The 20,088-nt window shown below is 40.0% G+C and overlaps 1 protein-coding gene across 6 annotated transcripts in view; it reads right to left on the minus strand.

Moving 5' to 3' along the window:
• Positions 1-15,735, minus strand: part of LARP1B (La ribonucleoprotein 1B) — a 33,324-nt gene extending 17,589 nt beyond the window's left edge. For 2 of the 6 annotated variants that reach the window (XM_065836727.2, XM_065836725.2), the window contains exons 1-5: positions 15,124-15,734; positions 6,989-7,050; positions 5,843-5,902; positions 2,616-2,784; positions 1,104-1,247 (exon numbers count right to left, since the gene is read on the minus strand). In XM_065836727.2, the coding sequence (XP_065692799.2) occupies positions 1,104-1,247; positions 2,616-2,784; positions 5,843-5,902; positions 6,989-7,050; positions 15,124-15,406 (718 nt within the window). In that variant the 5' untranslated portion in view covers positions 15,407-15,734. Of the gene's footprint in view, positions 1-1,103; positions 1,248-2,615; positions 2,785-5,842; positions 5,903-6,988; positions 7,051-15,123 lie in introns of all 6 variants that reach the window. The other 4 variants (XM_065836728.2, XM_065836730.2, XM_065836729.2 and 1 more) reach the window with 4 other exon arrangements.
• Between the last annotated feature and the right edge of the window lie 4,353 nt (positions 15,736-20,088).

Here is a 20,088-nt window from a genome sequence, read left to right on the forward strand (position 1 = left end):
CATGTGGCTCTTTGACACATGCGAAAGTCGTACATATCATCATGAGCTAGTGTTGTATTTAAGCCTGAAACAAGTTTTTTTACTTAAACAGCCAGTGTTCCTGAAAAGCGGACGGTTTATGTTCTCTCATACTGAAACTGGTCTTGAATCACTAGAGCCTTGAGGTAGAGTTCATGCTATAAGTTTCTGGTCATTTGACCACCAGATTGCGGAGGAATAATTGCTGAAGTGATACACTAGCAAAAATCCTTCCCCCACCTCATCCATCCCTCAGACATCCATATCAAACCCTTATATCAGTGTTCCTAAAATGACCTCATAAACTAATCCCATCTCAGTAGCATCCAGCACTTACTATAATGAGCAAATATTTAAATTGTTAATGTACACTGCAATCTTAAAACTTCAATGCAAATACATAAACCAAAGAATTACCCTCAGCCTAAGACTTCTGCCACCTGACAAGCTGTATTCAGAACACCTGAGGACCAGAAGCAGAACCAGCCATGGTGCATTTTTCCCTCTGTTGTGCTAGTACAACCTTTTGCACAGCCCTGCTGAGAAACAGGTCTGGGAGTTGAGGGAACTGGTCCAGCTTAAAGGGAAAAACATCAGTAGAATTGCCAAAGCAGAGCTCAAAGTGTAGGTCCATGAGCAATTGCTCTGGTAGCAAAAAGCTGCAGGAATAAGAACAGGACAGAGCAGCCACCTTATAAGACTATTTCCAAGCTTTCTGCGTTGTAAAGCTATGGCCCAAGACTCTGTAGGTGGTTATAAAGAGAAAAATACACACTGCTAATTCAGAGCACCAGCACATGCTGTAAAGACAAACTATTTCCAAACACAGGCAGTGACTGAGACATCACAACTCTGATGAGCTTGTGAAGATGTTAAAAAAAAAAAAAAATCTGACAGCTTTTAAACAACACTTCCCAATTAAAAATTTGTTAAAATACAGTATAATTTATTTATTGGCAAACATTAACTTTCACACAGTACAGGTAAAATCAAGTTTCAACAAAACCTGCTATTCTAATACCTACTCATGCAGTATTATACTTTATTTGCCACAAATAGAAAGACTCAGAGTGAAAACTACTTACTTCTTGTCTCATTCCGTCTGTTGTTGTGAGATATTAACTTGTTTGTTTCCAGCAGAGATCTTGAGCTAGTTCGAGAGCCTGGTCTTTCTTGACTGTCTGACCTTACATCATCCAAGTGAAGTGGCACCCATTTCTGTTTGTTACCTTGAAAAGTTAATATATTACTCTTAATTATGGTACTTACTTTATTTTTCAGCTCCTGAGAAGTTTCTATACAATTCCTTTTGTAGAACTAGTAACAGTTTATTCCAAAATCTAAAAACTGGGAGAAGTTTAACATTGACATTTTAAGACGTGATGAATGACTAAAAAATCATAAATGCAGTAAACAGGAATCTCTCAAACTGAAAGGTAACCTTACCTAAGCTTTAAATATATGAAATGAAGGTGAGCTTCTTTATTTAATGAATTTTTAGATGTAAGCTCCATCACTGAGAATTTATAGTGCTAAATATATAAACTCATTACCATAAAATTACACATGAAATTTAAAGGTAAATAATAACACATCAGGTTAACCACTAAAATAAAGACTTCAATCACAAACCATAAAAAATGTCCTGTGAATTTAGCTGTAGTACTCTATTTTTACCTCGAGATATTCCGATAAAGTTCATTCATGTGCATCAAAAATGATTAGCAAAGCTGTATTTTGTTGTAGGCTGGCCTAAAATAGCCATTAACCATTTATTTAATTACTGTATTTTCTGTTCTATACTTGATTGAGACAGTGGGCTTCACACCATTGCAGCCAAGAAATATAAGCAAATACATAAAATGTGTTATTCACACCGGGGAAAAAAATAATAGTTTATGAATGTGGAAAGCTTTGCTTTAAATTTCCACTTAGACTGAAAAAAATCAAGGCAAAACAGGATTTGTTTTTAAATACATCCACAAAAAGATCAACAAATATAAACAACAAAGGTCTTTAGGATCTGAAGAAATATCAGCAGAGAAGCAAGGAAATAAAGCAGCTGATGGCAGCAATATCTTAATCTCAGCTGTTTCTCCACCCTCATCCAGTCTAATGACCAGATGAGATACAGGTTTGCTTCTTATTTTTAATGTAACAGATTGGATCAAAAGGAAATGAATAACCTGGTTTAGTTTTCAAGTGATCACTTCAAGGTGTAAGCTAATAGTAAAACATGAAAATTAAAGTGTTAGTGTATATATAGTAACAGACACATATACATATGTAGTTGAATTAACATAATGCTATTTACTGAAATAAAGATATGAGACACAGTAATGTTTTAAACAGCCATGCTAAAATTTTCCAGAAATTGTCAGAACATCAGTAGGACACAAGCTGCTTTTTCCTCAGAATTCCTATTTGACTAAAGAGAACACTCCAAAACCTGCTTTAAGCTTCATAGCAGAAAGCAATATATCCTGTTATCACCTAGAAAATGCATAACATAAAATGTTTCATTGAGTCTTTCAACTGGAATTAATGTAACTGTAACAATGGTGACTTACTGCATTATACATAGTGCCCAAACTGACCTTTTTTCCTTTGGTTATTAGTTGGAGCTTCATCTTCACTAATATTATCTCCTGGACCATCTGGCTTTGCCTCCAGTTTGTCCTTGATTCCATTATTGCTTTTTTGATCAGATTTCTCCTCCTTTTCTTTTTTATTTGTTGGCTTCTTACTGTGACTTACAGTCTTACACTGCAAGAGATACCAGTAATTATTTCTGACAGTACAGCTTCTGGCAGTAAAAGGTATAAATCTCCTTTACCTATTAAAATTCCTTTATTATTACCTGTTCTCAGCATCTTCAGCAGGGTGAGTTTTAAGAACTGAGTTGTTCTGTAAAGTCTCATTTTAAATAGTTCTATTTTTGGCTAGTGTGGCAAGACTATAAAAATTATTTTTAGATTAAGAAATTTTTGTTTGCTTTTTTTTTTTAAATGGCAGAGAGCATAACAATCGTGTTTCAATACCTCAAAATTGAAATTTATTTTGTAAGAAGGAAAGAAAGATTACTTACGAGTACGTACTATTAATAGTACCTACTATTCAGATTGATTCTCTCTAAAAAGCTGTGCTTACAGAATGCTGAATGGTAAATGAGAAATGCCCATGATGCTGTACAATCTCAAGAGCATGCCAAAAGTTCACACAAACTATAGGGAGCCCAAGGTTTTAACTCTGACAGTTCTGTTCCACTAAATCAGAACATGAACCAAAGACCAGAGGATGTGGAGGTGTATGATTACAGATTTATTTTTCCCCACATTAGGATATGGCATTTACTGAGAACTGTGTGCCTTTGAATAGTGCCAGCATCCTGCAGATCATCACTTCTTGGAAAACCCACAAAATAACAAGTTTCAAAGGAGGCAAAAAGAACAGCATTTTAGCAATCAGTGGAAAGCTTCCTTTGGATTGCATATAATATCTACCTGCAAAATTAAGCTTTGCAGACGTTTCTGCCAAACAGAAAGAATTCTCCTATATTGTAGAGATGGCTTCGAACCTGCTGGAGTACATATGGTAGATACTGCAGTACTATGCTGTAATGAATTTGAATGCAGAGACTTCCCCCAGACAAATCAATTGCAATTAAAGACCAACTAAATGTTATTTGGTTTAACCGACACAACATGAATTTGTGTACTGAAATTCTCATGTACTTAAGTCTGCAAAAAGTTAATTAACATCTATGCAACACAATCTAGATGATCTGGTAAAACAAAGAAAGAAAATACTCTTAAGGCAGACTATTTCAGACAGAAACATCAAATAAGTATATTCTTATGAATCACAGAATGTTAGGGATTGGAAGGGACCTCAAAAGAAACACTACATATATATCTTTTAGTATCAAGTAGATTCTACAGTACAGTAAAGGAGTATTTCTGACGAAGCTTATAAATACTTTTTTCAAAAAAAGTCAAATCAAGGATCTTGTATAAATCCTCAACCTTGATGGGATGTATGCACACTCCAAAGTATTCTAACTGGTATCTGAGCAAACGATTGAGCATTAGCTTAAATTTTCGGCACATAATCTATTCAGGTTTTAAGATTCTTCTAGCAATCTCAAGGATTTTCTTTGAGATCCTGTAGAACAAGCTATCAGTGGAGGCAAATTCTACCTAGTAGTAAACATAATGTTGTGTCACATCTACAGACACCTATAATTTTGACCTTTAATGCTAAAAGTCTGGTTAGAAACCTGAAAATGTTTTGTTGCTGATATAAACAACAAAGTTATGACAAATCAGTTGGGGGAGAAAATAGGGTGTTAGAAACTGAGCCCGCAGGACAAATGATTCATGCCAAACTACCTTAGTATTCTTTTTCAGTTTTTGTTTGGACACTTTTGATTATACAGTGCACATGGCTGAACCCAAATCTACTGGTTTCCCTCACCAAGAAAACAGTAAAAGCATCACAGGGATGCTGCAGAACTAAAGCAAAGAGTGAAATGGCACTGTCCTGGTTTTGTTAAAAACCAGACCAGTTTCTCTTTCAGTTAAGTTCTTCTAAGTAACTGCACTTTTCTGAATTTGGCTGCATGTTTTTCAGACGCTCTTCGCTCTGGAGGTGTTAGCCATAGATATGGTACGCAGAAGAGTCCCAGGTTTAGACTTATTGATATAGCAGCCAAGGTTACTGATACATTTCGCACATTCCGTAAGTGAGAGGGCCATATTTGTAAGGAGCGCTGCACAGAACAGGTGACTAAAATTGACCAATTAAGTATTCTATCCCATACACATCATACAACCTATAAAAGTGGGAGATCATAAGGGTCTCACTCTCTTTGACCATGGCCAGTATCTGAAGAGGACCCTGTCTGTCGTGCCTGTGATCCCAGGCCTGGTTCCAGACGCTGCATCCCTCAATCCAGTTCCAGTTTGCTGTGGAGTCCAGCCCAGGACTTTCAGGTGCCTGCCCTGCAGCTGCCAGAGCAACACTGCGCTGTCCCAGGAAATTCAAGATTGGTTTTGTACATTTTGTATTGTTTTCTCTACTTATTAGTAGCATTAGTAAAGCATTTTTACTTCTTTCAACTTGCAAGCCTCTCTCCCTTTTCCTCCTATCTTCTTTCCTTAGTGCGGAGGGCGAGGGGTTAATGAAGAGCATCTGCCGTAGTTCACTGTCACCCTGCAGTAAACAGTGACAGGCACCTAACAGCTTGAAGTGATCTGCTCTGTCCTCGTTTTAAATAACATGGCATAAAAGAGGTGTAAGTTATATATGTACTTATCACTTAAGATGCAGCAAAAGGAAGATAATGGAACAGTGATAACTAAACATCCAGCAAGGCGAAAATAGATCAAAGGAACAGGGATGGAGCAAGGACAAATAAGCTGTCCTAAGACAACCTGCACAAAGCAATCTGAGTGACAAGGGAGGGCAGCACATTCACAAACCCAAAGGTCATGGGTCCTCTTGTCTGCACATAAACTTCCCAAACAGTGGAAAACAGAAGTTTTAAAATGGGGGAGTAAATATGGCACAATTTTGCCTATGTGTCCATGACACACCACTAAAGATAAATGGAATGCAGATGTGTGGGCTTGTGAAGGGTTCAGAACTCTTGTACCACTGCAGACAGTTAAGCATGGATCAGTATTCCAAATTACTGACATTTCTGCTGAAACCCTACAACACCCAAAGCACATCTGGCGGGGGGAAGGGGGGGGGGGCGGGGATCATATTTAGTCAATATAGTTTTAAAAAAATAATACTGAAGATAACCAAGGATACTTACTTCATTGTTTGCTATCTCACTTGGTGTTGGCCAGTTTGTGATATCACCAAAATCACCGGCCTGCAAAGACGACAAACAGTTTGTACTACTTCCTAAATGTAGTCCTTTTTAACACATGAAAGATGTCAGTCATGACTCAGATGGCCTAACTATCCCTTTGCAGAATTGTTAGAAGTAGCAAATTTTAGAAACTGAGAAACACAACAGAAAATAAGCACGAAACTCTTAAAAACCAGAATATGATCAGCTGTAGAAAGAGCTAGTAATTGCAGTTACATCCAAATCATGGTCCAACACACCTTACCTAGCCTGTGATTAGTATAACTGTCTGAAGAACACCTTCACGAGGAATATATTAAGTAAGCACAGCCAAAAATAAGATAGCAAGCAAGCAAATTTTTCTACATTCTGTTATTAAAACAAACTAAGAGGGCTTATGGCTTCTGAGCACACACAAAACAACTGTCAGACTAAATATTGTTTTACATGTAGCTTCCTATGTGATTTAAAGGTATCTACGCTTTTAAAGTCTTTTAGCTTTTGGAAGACCTTTGAGGAGAGGTATTAATTCAACCTGAAAAGGGATGGTCATACAAAACTTTAGAAACTTAATTTTTCACTAAAAGGATCCAGTGTCTCCTGCTGTCATAATATTAATTTTATAACAGCACATAAAGCATATCACTAACACAATACGCAAAAAGGATCTCCAAACCCAATCTATCATCACTCATGCTCAAATGAAGTTGTTTCTTTGTAGACTCTTCACATTTTATATACTTCCATTGCTCTGTTAAATAACAGTGCCTTTCTTTATGTCTTATACCCATAGCACTTTAGCTTCCCTTCTAATTTTAAATTTCTTTTCCTTTTTTACTTTTTTGTCTTCAAAATTTACCGTCACCAAGACAGAACATAATACGTCAGTTGTAACTTCAAAATACCTTGCTATCTTTTTATTTTAGTAATATTAGCTATTTACCATAGTGAATATTTACAGCCAGAAATATTCCTTTGAAATTATTTTATTTTCCTGCCACATTATCAGCAGAGCTACATGCCAGTTTAGATTAACAGGTTAGATTAACTCGGATTTCTAACATACTCAGTTCAACATAATTAAACATCTTTCTGGCAAATACAAACCTTGCTGCATTTCCTTGTCCTGGGTTTTGCTGCTTTTATAACTTTTGTGGAATTTTGTAGTTCTGAAAAAGACAAAAAATATTTTCAGGTGAAGAATTAAACTGCATTTTAGAAGAGTATGGAAGGTATACTGTAACAGCTCTGTTGAACTACCTGTCACATTACACCAAAGGTTTTTTGATGCCTTGGTATCAAAGTAAAGGAACATTTCCCAAAAGTAACTAATAGTACATAACATTGAAAAACTCACATCCATAATGAGTGCAAATAATTTGTAAACTGGGTGTGCAGGATACTGTATAACACACTATTTAATAATTTGCTCAGCTAGAAGATCAAGACTATCTCAAACTGTTGGTATTTTAACCTAAGAATTAGCAAAGAAAATAAACATATTTTTAAAGTTTTCCTATTAGAAGCTATATTTAGAAAACAGAATTAATTTACAAAATTGATCATCATGCAAGCATGAAAAAGCATAGAAGAAATTACATATTCACAAATTCCTATAAATTTCCTTTTATAAGCATTTACTCAAATGCCAAATAAAATGTAGCCATATTGCTCATAATCAAGCCAAAAATTAAAAGCAAAGGTGAAAAGAGAAAATTACTGTAAAAAACTACACTAAGACTAATAAGTTTTAATGTCCAAATTCCAAAATGGATACATGATAAATATGAGCATGTGAAATGAAGCTGACACTCATACATTTTCAAAACCATCCTGTGTCAAGACCTAAACTTTATAGTAATGATCTTGTCTGACCTCTTGAGCAAGAGTCCATTATATGTCTACCAGTAATATCTTTCAGAAATCAATATAACTAGCTCCCAGATATACCCTGTTTCCCCAAAAGTAAGACCTACCCAGAAAATAAACCCTAGCATGGTTTGTCAGGATTTTTGGGGGTGCTCGAAATATAAGCCCTACACCAAAAATAAGCCCTAGTTACAGTTCATTAAAAACGTCAACAGAAATAGCACCCAGGCAGCTATACATGTAAAAAAGTAAGCAACTCTTGGAGCAAAAAATATAAGATCCTGTCTTATTTGGGGGGAAACAGGTTATACAGCAATATTATTTGGTCCAATGATCTGGGATCAAAAACTTACATTAAAAACCAGTCTATTTGAATTTACTAAGTTTTTTAATACGTGGGCAATTACACTTCCGTATATTAATTCAATTTTCTTGTTCTGTACGGTTGTGTTTTACTTTTTGTGTTGGGCATTCAGGGGAAAGAAACCACTAGTATGAGGCAATTTTTCTTGGAGATTAGAATTGAGGCAGAGGAAATCACCTCTTAATTTTGCCTGGTAAACCCTAGTTCTGTTCTCCCAATGTGTATTTTCCCAGAGAAAAGTGGCCACAACCTTTCTTTGAAACTTCTTATTCAGTATTTTACTGCAAGACAAGCTTGAAACATTGAACACGACTGAAATCACTAGTGGATTATTATTTCACACAGGGATAACATCACCTCCTCAGCCCTTATCTCTTTGACATCCACTGACTTTGCCAATCTTCCTTATCGCAGCTTCACACTGGGAACCCCACCCTTGTGCCCAGTGACTCTGAAAACCCTCTGTCTGCTTCCTGGAATATACTGTGAGCATTAGAAGCATAAACTTATGTACACTCGATATTCCACTGTAATTTATATTAATATTGCTATATGCAATCTGCACATCACATGAGATGTGAATCCTGATCAACCTGGGACCTTTGCCGCACCATTTACCAGCAGGTATTTTTCCTCTCCTAAAGATCTGCTTTTTAAAACAAAGCACCTCCTCCCCACAAACTGCCTCTTTCTTGTCATTCAGCCTCAATTAGCTGTAGACTGAGAGCTTTCAGTTTTAGAAATACACAGTGACTGTGTAGTTCTCATTTTTACTTATCATTCAATAGCAAACTAATGGCCCTTTACAAAACAAGACAAACAGCTACAGAGGAGGAATAGCAAACAAATTTGTAATTTTCTCCAACACCAAAACTGCTAATTATCTGTCAAGGTAAACTGACTGGCCATAGCATTTGTCCTCCATAGTCTGTAAATACACATCTCTCTTTAGCTGTTCAATTAGCTTGCTGAAACCGTTTTCCCATCTCACAGCACTTTTACTTAAATTGCTGCTGTAGGACTGCTTTGCCAGAACTTCTACTCCGTGTGTCACCAGGGCGTAACAAGGGATCAAAAAAAGAAAAGACTCAGCGTCGCTGCACTATCTTAGTCATGGGATATTACTCCAGATGGCAGGAGAGGCCATCAGAATCAAGTAGAATGAGATCCAACTCGTTTTAAGGAATCTGTCTTATCTGTGTGTAGCAATCCAGGATTTGGAAGATGTACTTGCACACTAAATGAAAAGAAAATTAATATTAGGCAACATGCCACCTAGCTGATGATGCCCTTTCCAAACTCAAAGGCCGGAGATCTCACCGCACTCTGTACTTCCCTACCCACAGCAACTCCACAGAGTTCCTGGTCCTCCCAGAAGAGCCATGCTCCAAACCAAAGGTAACCAATCTTTCCTGACCAGCTTTCTGGTGCTTATTGAGTGGGAGTCGGATTTTACTGTGAAGGATGAAAGGGGAGATAAAGGAGAAGGAAAAAAAAAGGATGAAAGAGAAAAAGGACAACTTAAAGGTTTTAGCCAGATCATGTCTGTTGTGCTGTCATCAACAGGCTTAAAGACATTGTTCAGGCAAAACTCACCTCAGACTGCATTTACATAAACGTTCTACGCTTAATATTACCCCAGCATTTGGGTTTAACATCACGTAACAGCACTGAACACCCAGAAATGGTACCTTCAGTATATTGCTGCAGCAGAACCCAACAAGCCCTTGCAAATAAACCATTTTATTTATTGTTAATTACAACCTAACTGTACTAAAATGGTTTATTCAGTCATATGCTAAAAGCTAACCTGTTTAGTAATGGCATGCTATGTAGATAAAATAATTCAGTTATCTTCAATTACTTTACTTGCTGAGTTTCAGCTGAATTTTCAGAAGGTATGACATAAAAAAAAAATAATCAAGCATGAGGAAGTTTAATTGCCAATGATCATATTTCAATCACCAAACTCTATCCAGTGAACATGCCATCCACTTGAAAACAGAAATCAGCCTCCAAAGCCACTTGTATTACGGTTCTTCCAAGTCTCTTAATAGACCACATCTTAACACAAGATATTTTCCGCAGAAAGACATGGATGTGCAGATACTCCAAGTGCAGTATGTCAAGACACATGAAATGAGAGTTCTGAAAAATTTAAGATGAATTTTGGAACCACGAAAACAGCAGCAATCCTCTGGGACAATGCCAACAGAAAAGGAAAAGCAGACTGGATACTGTGCAGAAATAAGAGAAGTTTGTACCAAAGTACAACCAACTACAAGACAAATTACATTCTCAGTAGTAGTACTTTGGATGGTTTGAAGCTCTGCAAACAACCAGTCAGTAAGTAATTATTTTTCTGATAGAAGGGGAAGGATGATATTGCCAGTTTCTTCTGAAAGCAAAGGCTATTAATAAAAGGTGGAACACAATCTATCTTGAATACAAGTGTAGCTTGTGCTGTAAGGATTTCTAGGCAATGTTCAAGTTTTATTTTTACTTGGACTGCACATATATATCCTTCAGTAAAGGAATAACATCATATAAACACCAGAAGTGCTTCAGGAGGCAGCTGAAATCACTTAGCAGAACAATTCTTCAAAACTTCAGAGGAACATGGTTGTTGAACTTGTACAACATTTTGCTTTCAACGTTCAGTTCGAAGCTTCACAATTTAACCCACTTTTAAACAAGATAAGCTATACTTTTATCTATTGTTTTAACAGGTAAATGTGAAAGTGTTGCAAATGTGACAAAACAATCCATGGGAGTATATAACAACTTAAATCTAGAGCATGGATTTAGATCCAAGATTCTGAGAAATAAAAGAAAAATCGCAGTAATTATACTAACATCCTTTCCTGCAATACTTCCAGCACTTTGTAGCAAAACTACATTAGACTGACCTTCTTCACACTGAACAACTAACCAAGGCAGTGAATCATGACACTTGCATCCTTCTACTTAGTTACATTCAGAAACAGTCGGTTTCTCAATACAACAAGCAATAGGGAAAAAGAAATTCTTGATACACGATTGAATAATCATCGTACTATTTATTTTCCTTGCATTTCATTTCTCATCTCAATTTTTTTTTTTATTTGGTTCTTCACAGAAAGCTGCTGCAACCTGTGACTCTATTTCTACAAAAGCTTTTGTGGTCTAAAGGGAACATATGCTAGAACACAGTAAGCCAGTGCTCTATCTTAGGGACTGGGCAGCAGGAGGGCTTTCTCTCTCATAGCAGGTCTCTGGCTTGGAAAGACACCTCCCTTCCCCCCCCCCTTACATATGCTATTACATACAACTAAAATACAGACAGCAGCTCATAATGTTTTTAATCCTTTCAGGGTTGGGATAATTGTCACTGTTGTACCTTCTGATAATTCTTAAAATAATTTTCAAAAGCTGCTATTCAAATACTCAGTGAATTCATGAGAACTAATGATGATACCTGTCTTAGACACACCAAAAAAATTGATAAACAGTTTACCAATATACTAATCAAAAGCTTGCTATTCCTAGTGATACGGTGTATCTTCACTAAACTGTACTTTTACAACCTGCTTGCTAACAAACTAAAGCAAATTAATTTATACAAGAGCACTACAATGCACTAGTTCTGCTTCCAAAATATAAATCAGATAAAAGGTGTTCTTTGATGCCCAGAAATAAATGCAATGAAGAAAGACAAAATAAGCACAACACAAAAGGCTGAAATGTGCAGTTATTTTAATTAACTACATCATTCAAGCACACTAGGAAGCAAACCCACTTCAACCACTTACACAGCACAGGTATTTTGCTTGAGTACTTTAATAAATTTAATGAAAAAAAATTTAGATAATTATCTAAAGAATCATCAGAGACCCACATCAGCTATAACAAATCACACAAAGACTAGAGAACTTGTCCTTCAGATTCCCTTTGCAAGCTTACATAAAGGGGAGCACTTCAGGGTTCATCAAAGAGGTGGGAGAACTTTCATAATAAAACAATTTCAACAACTCTATACTGCACAAATGATTTATACGAAGGAAGGGTAACTAGCCCCTTCCATGAGAGCTCAGCTCTGAGGTATAGCTGACTCAAAGGAAAGACGGGGAACGCACGAGTAATGCGAGGCTGTTCCACAGCTTCCATATGGACACATCTTGTTGGCTCAATTTAAAAAAAACTTATCTTGTAACCTTGTAAAAAATTATCTACAAGATTATAGAGGACTTCTTCCTCACAGCTGCTCCTCTCCTCTTACTCATAGAGCTTCAACTTGAAGAACTGAAGACTTAATGTGATATATCACCTGAGTGCTACAAGGGGAGGAAGACACAGCCCAGAAGTACCTGTTGCCATCTGACAGACTACGCTAAAGCTGACTCCCTGCATTCAGGATCGCCGTGAGTACGCAGAAGCCTAATTTCACTCGCAATTCCGTACTGCTACAAGTCTTTCTCCTTGAATTAAATGCAGATTAGGAAGCAAAAGTAGCTGTATAATTCTGAAATTATTATGCTTAAAAGAGAAGCTTAATAACAGGCTTAGTCAGGAACACTGAATTGCGGTAACATAGCATGAAAAATTCAAATATGATTACATTAGGTGTTTGGTTTACTAGAACATGATTAAAACCTACTAACATATCTGAGACCAAAAAAAAAAAAAAAATAGGTCACATTAACAACGCTTTGACCAAATTCTTTTGCCAAGAATTTTCTTTTAGATTACTTTTTCCTTTCTACTGTCAGGTCACATTAGCAGTTTCAGTAGCAACAGTCAAGCTTGCCTCTGTCACAAAGGAATACGGCACTAGATTGAAAGTCAAAAGATGACTGGGGTCAATCTTCTCCAGTGTGTTAACTATCGCTGAACATACCATACATACACGTCTCAGGAAACTTTCAACAAATTAAGCCAGGATCAACAAGTCAAACAGGATTCAGTCACTACTTTGATGTGAGATTCTTTTACATTTTACTGTCCTCTTTACAGATAATTTTACATTCCAACTCAGTAGTATTTCTGCTCATCTACTTATTATTTTGCATGACTAATTTCCATACTACTACCTTCATAGGGGCCTAGTGTGACTGATGTTGCTTGGCCAACATGCAATTAGTTACTCCAAAATTCAACTCTCATTGCAGATGGAGACACATGGCAATTCCTTCCTCCAACCAGCCAGGAAAGATCAGCTGCTTCATCTTTTACAAGGGAAAGAGTGGTGGCTCCTTCAAGGTGCTTTCAGTGATGGCCAAACCAAAACAAGCACCTTGGCGTATGTTCTTCACCAACGCCATTACCAGCAACAGTGACTCCTATATTTGCTACATTATACACTCACCACTAAAATAGATATTCTAGTGCAACTGCTCAATTTCATAATAATTTGATAAATGGTGAGCATAACTTTTATATAGAAAAAAATAAAGTTCTCTGAAATAATCAAATTAAGCACAAAATGTGCATAGTATATGAACTTACTGCTTCCTTTCTCTCTTCTTCCTTCAACAGCTATTTGTGTGTTTTATCTAAGTGGAAAAGTAAACTTTACAGGAGGTTAGGCATTTTCAGATGAGGCTTGACTGGGACCATGAGGTGCTAATGCAACAAAAGAAGTTCTCCCAGTGCTTCTGATGTACCATTATTATTACTGCCACATCAAGCAACGAGTGACAAGTTCTCTTTCATGTATGGGCAAGACCACAAGCTGCTGCCCAGCAAGCCAGACTGTAGAAGCCATGCTTAAGTAGGTATTTACGAGTGCGTCAGTACACACAAACAAAACAGTGGAGATGATAAAGATTAGTATATATGTTGCCAAAAGGTTTCATCTTCAGGTAAGCAGCAATGTTGTGGTCTGGAAAACTCTTTGTTTGCATGACCTGTATACGTGAAACTATAAATTAGACACTTCTCTTTGTGAAGGAAGTACATGTTTAATTCAAGGATGAAAGTCACTGTCGGATCACAAAAAGGTTTGTCAAGTGCCTTCAGGAGCAAGTGCTGAGATTGACATTCTCAGGAAATGTGGGTTGAAATATGTATTTTGAGGTCAGCAGTTTGCTTCCAGCCAAGAAAAGTACTCCAAGAAGCTGCTAACTTCTAGGAACTCTGCTAGCCTAAGCACAAAGCCTGACAATTTCAACTCAGGTCTTTGGTGACCAATTCTGTAAAGCCATCTGCCTATTTAGTCAGTAAGGATCCTATAAAGTAGCTTTATCTTATGTGTAGGGATTAAAGACCAGAAAATTGTACTGTGGCTACTCTCGCTTCATCTTTTTCCACATAAACAGTTTGAATCCTGAGAGCAAGCAAACCAGCTACTTCTGTTAACGTTTAAAGCCTCCGCAATCCATATCTTCTGGAAAGCAAAACCGAGTAACGGATCATATGGAGGGCCTTACTATATAATTAGGTGGGAAAAAAAAGATCTGTGGTAAAACACACGGGATTTAGCAATATTTCTCAAGAAAAGCAAAGTGAAACAAGCAGCTTACCAGTCCTGTTCTGCCCGTACCAGAGCCCAGAGCAATGCGAGGCTCGCTGGAGGTCGCTCCGGGCCGGGGTGACCATTTGCAAGCCCCGGGAGCCTGCAGCCAGCAGCTCTCTCACCCTCCACCGTGTCCCCGGGCGCTCCCCTCGCCGAGTCGCCCCGTCCGTTCCCTCCCGCCCCCCAGCCGGGCGAAGGCGGCGGCCGGACCCCACCTCCCCTCGCTCGCTTCCCTCCTCTGCCCATGTATGTCAAAAGCGAGAGCACCCGGTCGGGCTCCCGCGGAGCGGCACCGCCGGCCGCCCCGCACGGGCCCTGCTCCGCAGCACGCTGCCTGCCCGGGGAGCGACGAGACACACGCGCGTTTCGTTTCTAAAAAAACCGAAACAAACCAACCAACCGACCCACCCAAACACAAAACCAATCAACCCCGAACAAACCAAACCAACCCCCCACCACACGGCAGCCAGCACCCGGCCCGCCGTTCCCCGCAGGGTCCCGGCCCGGCCGCCGCACCTGGGTCCTGCGGGACGAGCTGCCCGTCCGCCGCGGGCGGAGAGGGGCTGTCCCACGCGGGTCTGCGCCTCGTCCACGGGTTCTCCTTGGGCGGCGGGGCTTCCACCGCCTTCCACCGCCGGCCGCCCTCCTCCGCGGCCTCCTCCCCGCAGGGTGAGCCAAGCTCCGGCCGCCGGGGCTCCTCCGGCTCCCGGGGCCGGCTGACCGCCGGGCCGCCGCCGCCGCTCTCAGCGCCCCAGCCCCGCCGCTCGGCGGGTGCCGCCGACACCTGCGCCGCGGACATGCCCCTGCCGCCCGCCGCGAGGGGCCGCCAGGCGGGACGGCCGCGGGGAAGCCAAGGCGGGGGGGAGGGGGCGCCTCCTCCCCTCGCTGCCGCCCCGCCCCGCCGGCCGGGGCTCCGGGGGATCCCCTGTCAGCTGCCCCGGCCGGGCCGCAGCGCCGCTCGCTTCCTCCTTCACCTCAACCGCTCATTCAGCGAGCGCCTCCCGCAGCGCAACCCCTTCCCCAAGCTGCGGCGCGGGAGGAGAACGAGCCGCGCGGCGCCACCCGCCGCCTCCGGAGGGCCGGGAGGACGGAGGCGCTGCCGGCCCCGCTGCGCCTCGCCCGCCCCGGCGCGGCCCTGCCCGCCTGGAGGGGGGTGCGCGGGTGGCGGCCGCCGTAGCAGCGAGGCGAAGGGGAGGGGCGGGGCCTCGGGACACTCCTGTGCGTTATGACCTCACAGCGGCGCCGCCAGCCCCCCCCGCGCCCGCGGCGGCTCCGCGTCCCCCCGCGGAAAGCACCTGTTTAAATAACGTACCGAGTGCGCCCCCGGGCAGCAGGGGGACCCTGCGAAAAAACCTTGTAATTTGTTTGTTGTTTAGGCACCTTTGTTAGTAACATACCCCGTTCTGACTTTGCATTAATGAGCTTGCACTAATTAAAAGACAAAAGTCCACTTAGGTACCCAAGCGGGAGCCGGTGCCAAGCGGCCATTCAGCTCCAGGCGCCCCGCACCGAGCTCACGGCACACCCACCACCGCAAACACAAACACACCGACTCTGCAACTCAGCGCTCGCCTCTTCTGCGAGAAGTAACAATAAATCAGCCAACAGTTGCTTTAATTTAAACCGAGGGCATGGCTCAGTTTCAAAAACTACAGTAAAATCTGTGATTTTCTTTTTTTTAATATCAACCCTACTTTGAAACTGGCCGAAACAAAACAGGTGAAGACAGCAGGCAGTGTAGAACACGAAAGCACAAAATGCAGCAGCTGATGTCTTCCTACTTTGCCTTACTGACACACCCAATTAAAGATGGTTTAAGCTCTCAAGTAATGCTCAGTGGACATTTCATTTTTATAGGTCTTTCCCATATTTGCACAATATGATGAAGGTCTCAAAATACAGCAGACGGATGACCAGGTGTTGTTGAAGCAGAGTAGACATCTCTGGTTCATTGCTTCCAACAGCACAGCCTCCAGAACCTGTTCAGCCAGCACCTAAGAACACACTTGGGCCCAACTATCAAGGGAATCACGTACAATTTAAGCACATCAACAGCTGTCTTTTGCTTTCATGCTACATCTCATCTACCTTTCTACTTTCTGTCAGAAATCTCCCAGAAATAATGTTGCAATAGCACATGAGCACTTGTACCACACCTGCTGGATTCATTAGGAGGTTATACCCACATTTCTGCCACTGCATTATCCCACAAACGCCATGGTCACAGAACCAGGAAAGCCACTATAGCACAAAATTAATCAGGCCTTTCCCTCTTTGCAGACTCCTAGTGCTCCTATAATTCTCCTTAAGTACACCTTAAGGCACCCTTTCCTCTCCCATTTCTTATGTCCAGTTTCTTGGCCCTGTTTCACTCCCTCTAAGAGGTTTTCCACAAAAAATGCCAACATCTTCTTGACAGACCAAACAAATTCTTTAATGGACTTTTGTAAAGCTAGTCAAATATTTTTAAAGTAGCGCTACAATTAACTGAATTTCCAGTGTTTTGCAGCAGCAAAATATATTTTGTTTGGGGTAACATTATTCTCTGCTTTAACGTGATTTGTGTGGAGTTTTTACCCTTTCACCAGGAAAAAACCCACAACCCCCCGAAAAACCTCCACCATAGCCCACACTTCTTCAGGCACCACAGCATTTCTAGGATTATTCTAGAACTGTAAATGCGCAGGCCATCTATAACACCAAGGACTTGGGCTCTCCCAACCAGCAGAAGCAGCGTCCCTCCCCAGCAGACTGCCACTGCATCAGGTGTGATGGGATGGAATGAGATGAGATGAGATCACCCGGGAGAGGCTCAGGTCCACCTCAAAGAAGAAACCCCTTTGGCACTTGCTGCTTTGTTCAAGATTTGGAAAGTAATGACCTTTTGTGGGAAAGGCTTGAAATTAAAGCATCTACCACAATTGTTAGGCTATTATAAGCAAACCACATAGATACTTTAATGTACATTTGTGTAACTGCAGAGTTAAGCTCCAAACGTTGGTAATAAAGGAGCTTCTCTTCTCATAAATAGAAAAAAACCCTGACAGCTATTTCTTCTAAGCACTTTTTGTACAAGAAGTTACACATATATTATTTCATCTTAAATTTATACCAAGAAAGAGAAAAGAAGGTAACATTATTACAATTAAAGCAAATCTTCAAACTCTTAGATGTATCTTCTTTGCAACTAAGAACTCATTTTTTTCAGATGCAATAAATTTACAAGTAAAGGACATGCCTGTTGCATACTGCAGTGACAAATTCATTTGAAACGGAGGAAAGCATTCTTAGTGAATAATTTTGAATGGGGAAAAACCACAATATCTGTGTAAATTTACATCTACATTCTTGAAGAAGTATCAGTCATGCTTCCTGATCAAAACCATTTTCACATCTTTTATTTGGTTCCTTAAACTCAGAAGTCAAGCAGAGGTCAGAGTGATACGAAAGTACAGAGGCCCTACCTAAGTCACTGGTAAGAAGGGGATTAACCTCCTGTTTCCTCTTTTTCTTGTACAAGTGCTAGAAGATAAGGAAGCAGATGTGTATGCCAGCTGGGACTTCAGGAACACCACAATACTGCAGTGCTGGAATCCGAACAGACCAGGAAAAACACCGGAAACCTATTAAGAGTTAACTATGCAGGGGAAAAAACAAACCAAAACAAAACCAGTAAAGGTGACCAGTAACACGGCAGCTTGAGAAGCTTTTATAGACACTTGTTTAGCTAACTTTGTGGTAACAGATGGTTTAGTGTATACTTTATTGGGCTTGAGTACCATATAAAAAACTTTTACAGTTGCATTAAGACTCATTTTTAATTCTTTTTCCACTTTGTATCATCCCTCTTGTTACTTTCTAGCAGGGCAAGTCAGACTTCCTTGCCAAAACTCACAATACTTTTCCCTTTAAGAGCACAGTATTTAAAATACATTTGAAAGAGGCTGCTTTACACTACAGGAAACCAAGAGAAGAACAATCCTTACAAGCTAATTTACATTTTAAAGCTTTTGTACTATCTTGTGTTAGAAGCATCCAAGCACGCCAGGGAACACTGCAAATTACAGGATTGCATAATATAGCAGCATTTTACTCATGTAATAGTTTTGCATGAGGAATTACATGCCTACAGACTATATGAACCTCCCTTCAATACTCTATAACTTATCATTGGAGCCAAGCTGACAGAGAACCTGACACTTTGAGATAAAGAAATTTCCCTGCCCAAACAACCGTAATTAAGATCAACATTAAAAAAAAAAAAATAGTGACACAAGACAGAAACAATTTAAAAGATAAATTAAAAAATATTAACTGCCTCAAAATGTTAGTGCCTACCAAGCAAAACCAGCATTTGAGAATGTGAGGACTTTCTAATTTACTATTTGAAGAGTATCTACACATACGCATATGATATTCTTGTAAGAAAAAACAGTAAGACTCCTTTAATACAATGGTACCTTTTTTCAGTTTAAAAGTGCAATTCATTTTCTAGATTAATGAAACAGAAATGATCTACCCTCGCTAAAAAAAAACCAAAAAAAACCAAAAAAAAAACCCCAAAAAAACGAGCGGCCACTTTTGAGAGGGGTGTTTTTCAGACTTGGAGAAAATAATTGGAAAAAGCTCCATGTGACAATAATTAGATGTATTTTTTTTCCAGACAGTGACCAGCACAGAGGTACCAGGAGCAAAACTTGCAAACAAAACACTAAAAAAAAAAAAAAAAAAATTACTTGAGTTACTCACAGATAACACACCACAACCAGTCTGTCCTGGGCCTTTCCTTTCAAATGGAGACAAGAGTAGCCACCCACCCCAGTAGTGCTACCCATATTTTGTCAGTTTTACTACTACTGTGCAGAGGTGCTACACCAGTCTTCACTTTTCAGACAGCATCATTGAGCACCAAAATAAAATTGATTGCCTCTTGGTTGCTGGGTACAACTGGCAGGCTTCAGTCAGAGTGACTGCTCCAGTTCCACCTAGTAAGCCACAACAATTTTCCAAGGCTTTTTTTCTTGTTTTGAATACAAACACCACCATGACTCAAAGACGGACGCGTCAGAAACATTTACAGCTACCTGTTCAAAGCAGCCTTTCAGCTAGCGTGTGATATTCCCATTCACAGGACAGACTGCTTCAGACAATTAAATACCCTCCTCTTCTCCCAGGAGCAACACCCAAACCTCTACATCTCCTTCTCACCTTGCAAGAGCAACCATCAACAGCAAGAGTGATTTTTTCAGTTACTGATGGACAGTCCCACAATGTGTTCTGAGTTTATTACGGTACAACACATTCTTGTTAGGAACACAGCAGCAAGCAGGAAGAAGTTGTACACATTTTGGACCCTTTTAAAAGTAGAAGGGATTTTAAGTAAGTCTGGGAAATTCTAGCATGATGAAGCCACTGAAAAGAATAGTTTAAAATGGGAATCACAACAGCATCTTAATTAGATGATACAAGCTTATTGTCTTT

Source organism: Patagioenas fasciata, chromosome 4, assembly GCF_037038585.1.
Source record: "Patagioenas fasciata isolate bPatFas1 chromosome 4, bPatFas1.hap1, whole genome shotgun sequence".
Lineage (NCBI taxonomy): Eukaryota > Metazoa > Chordata > Aves > Columbiformes > Columbidae > Patagioenas > Patagioenas fasciata.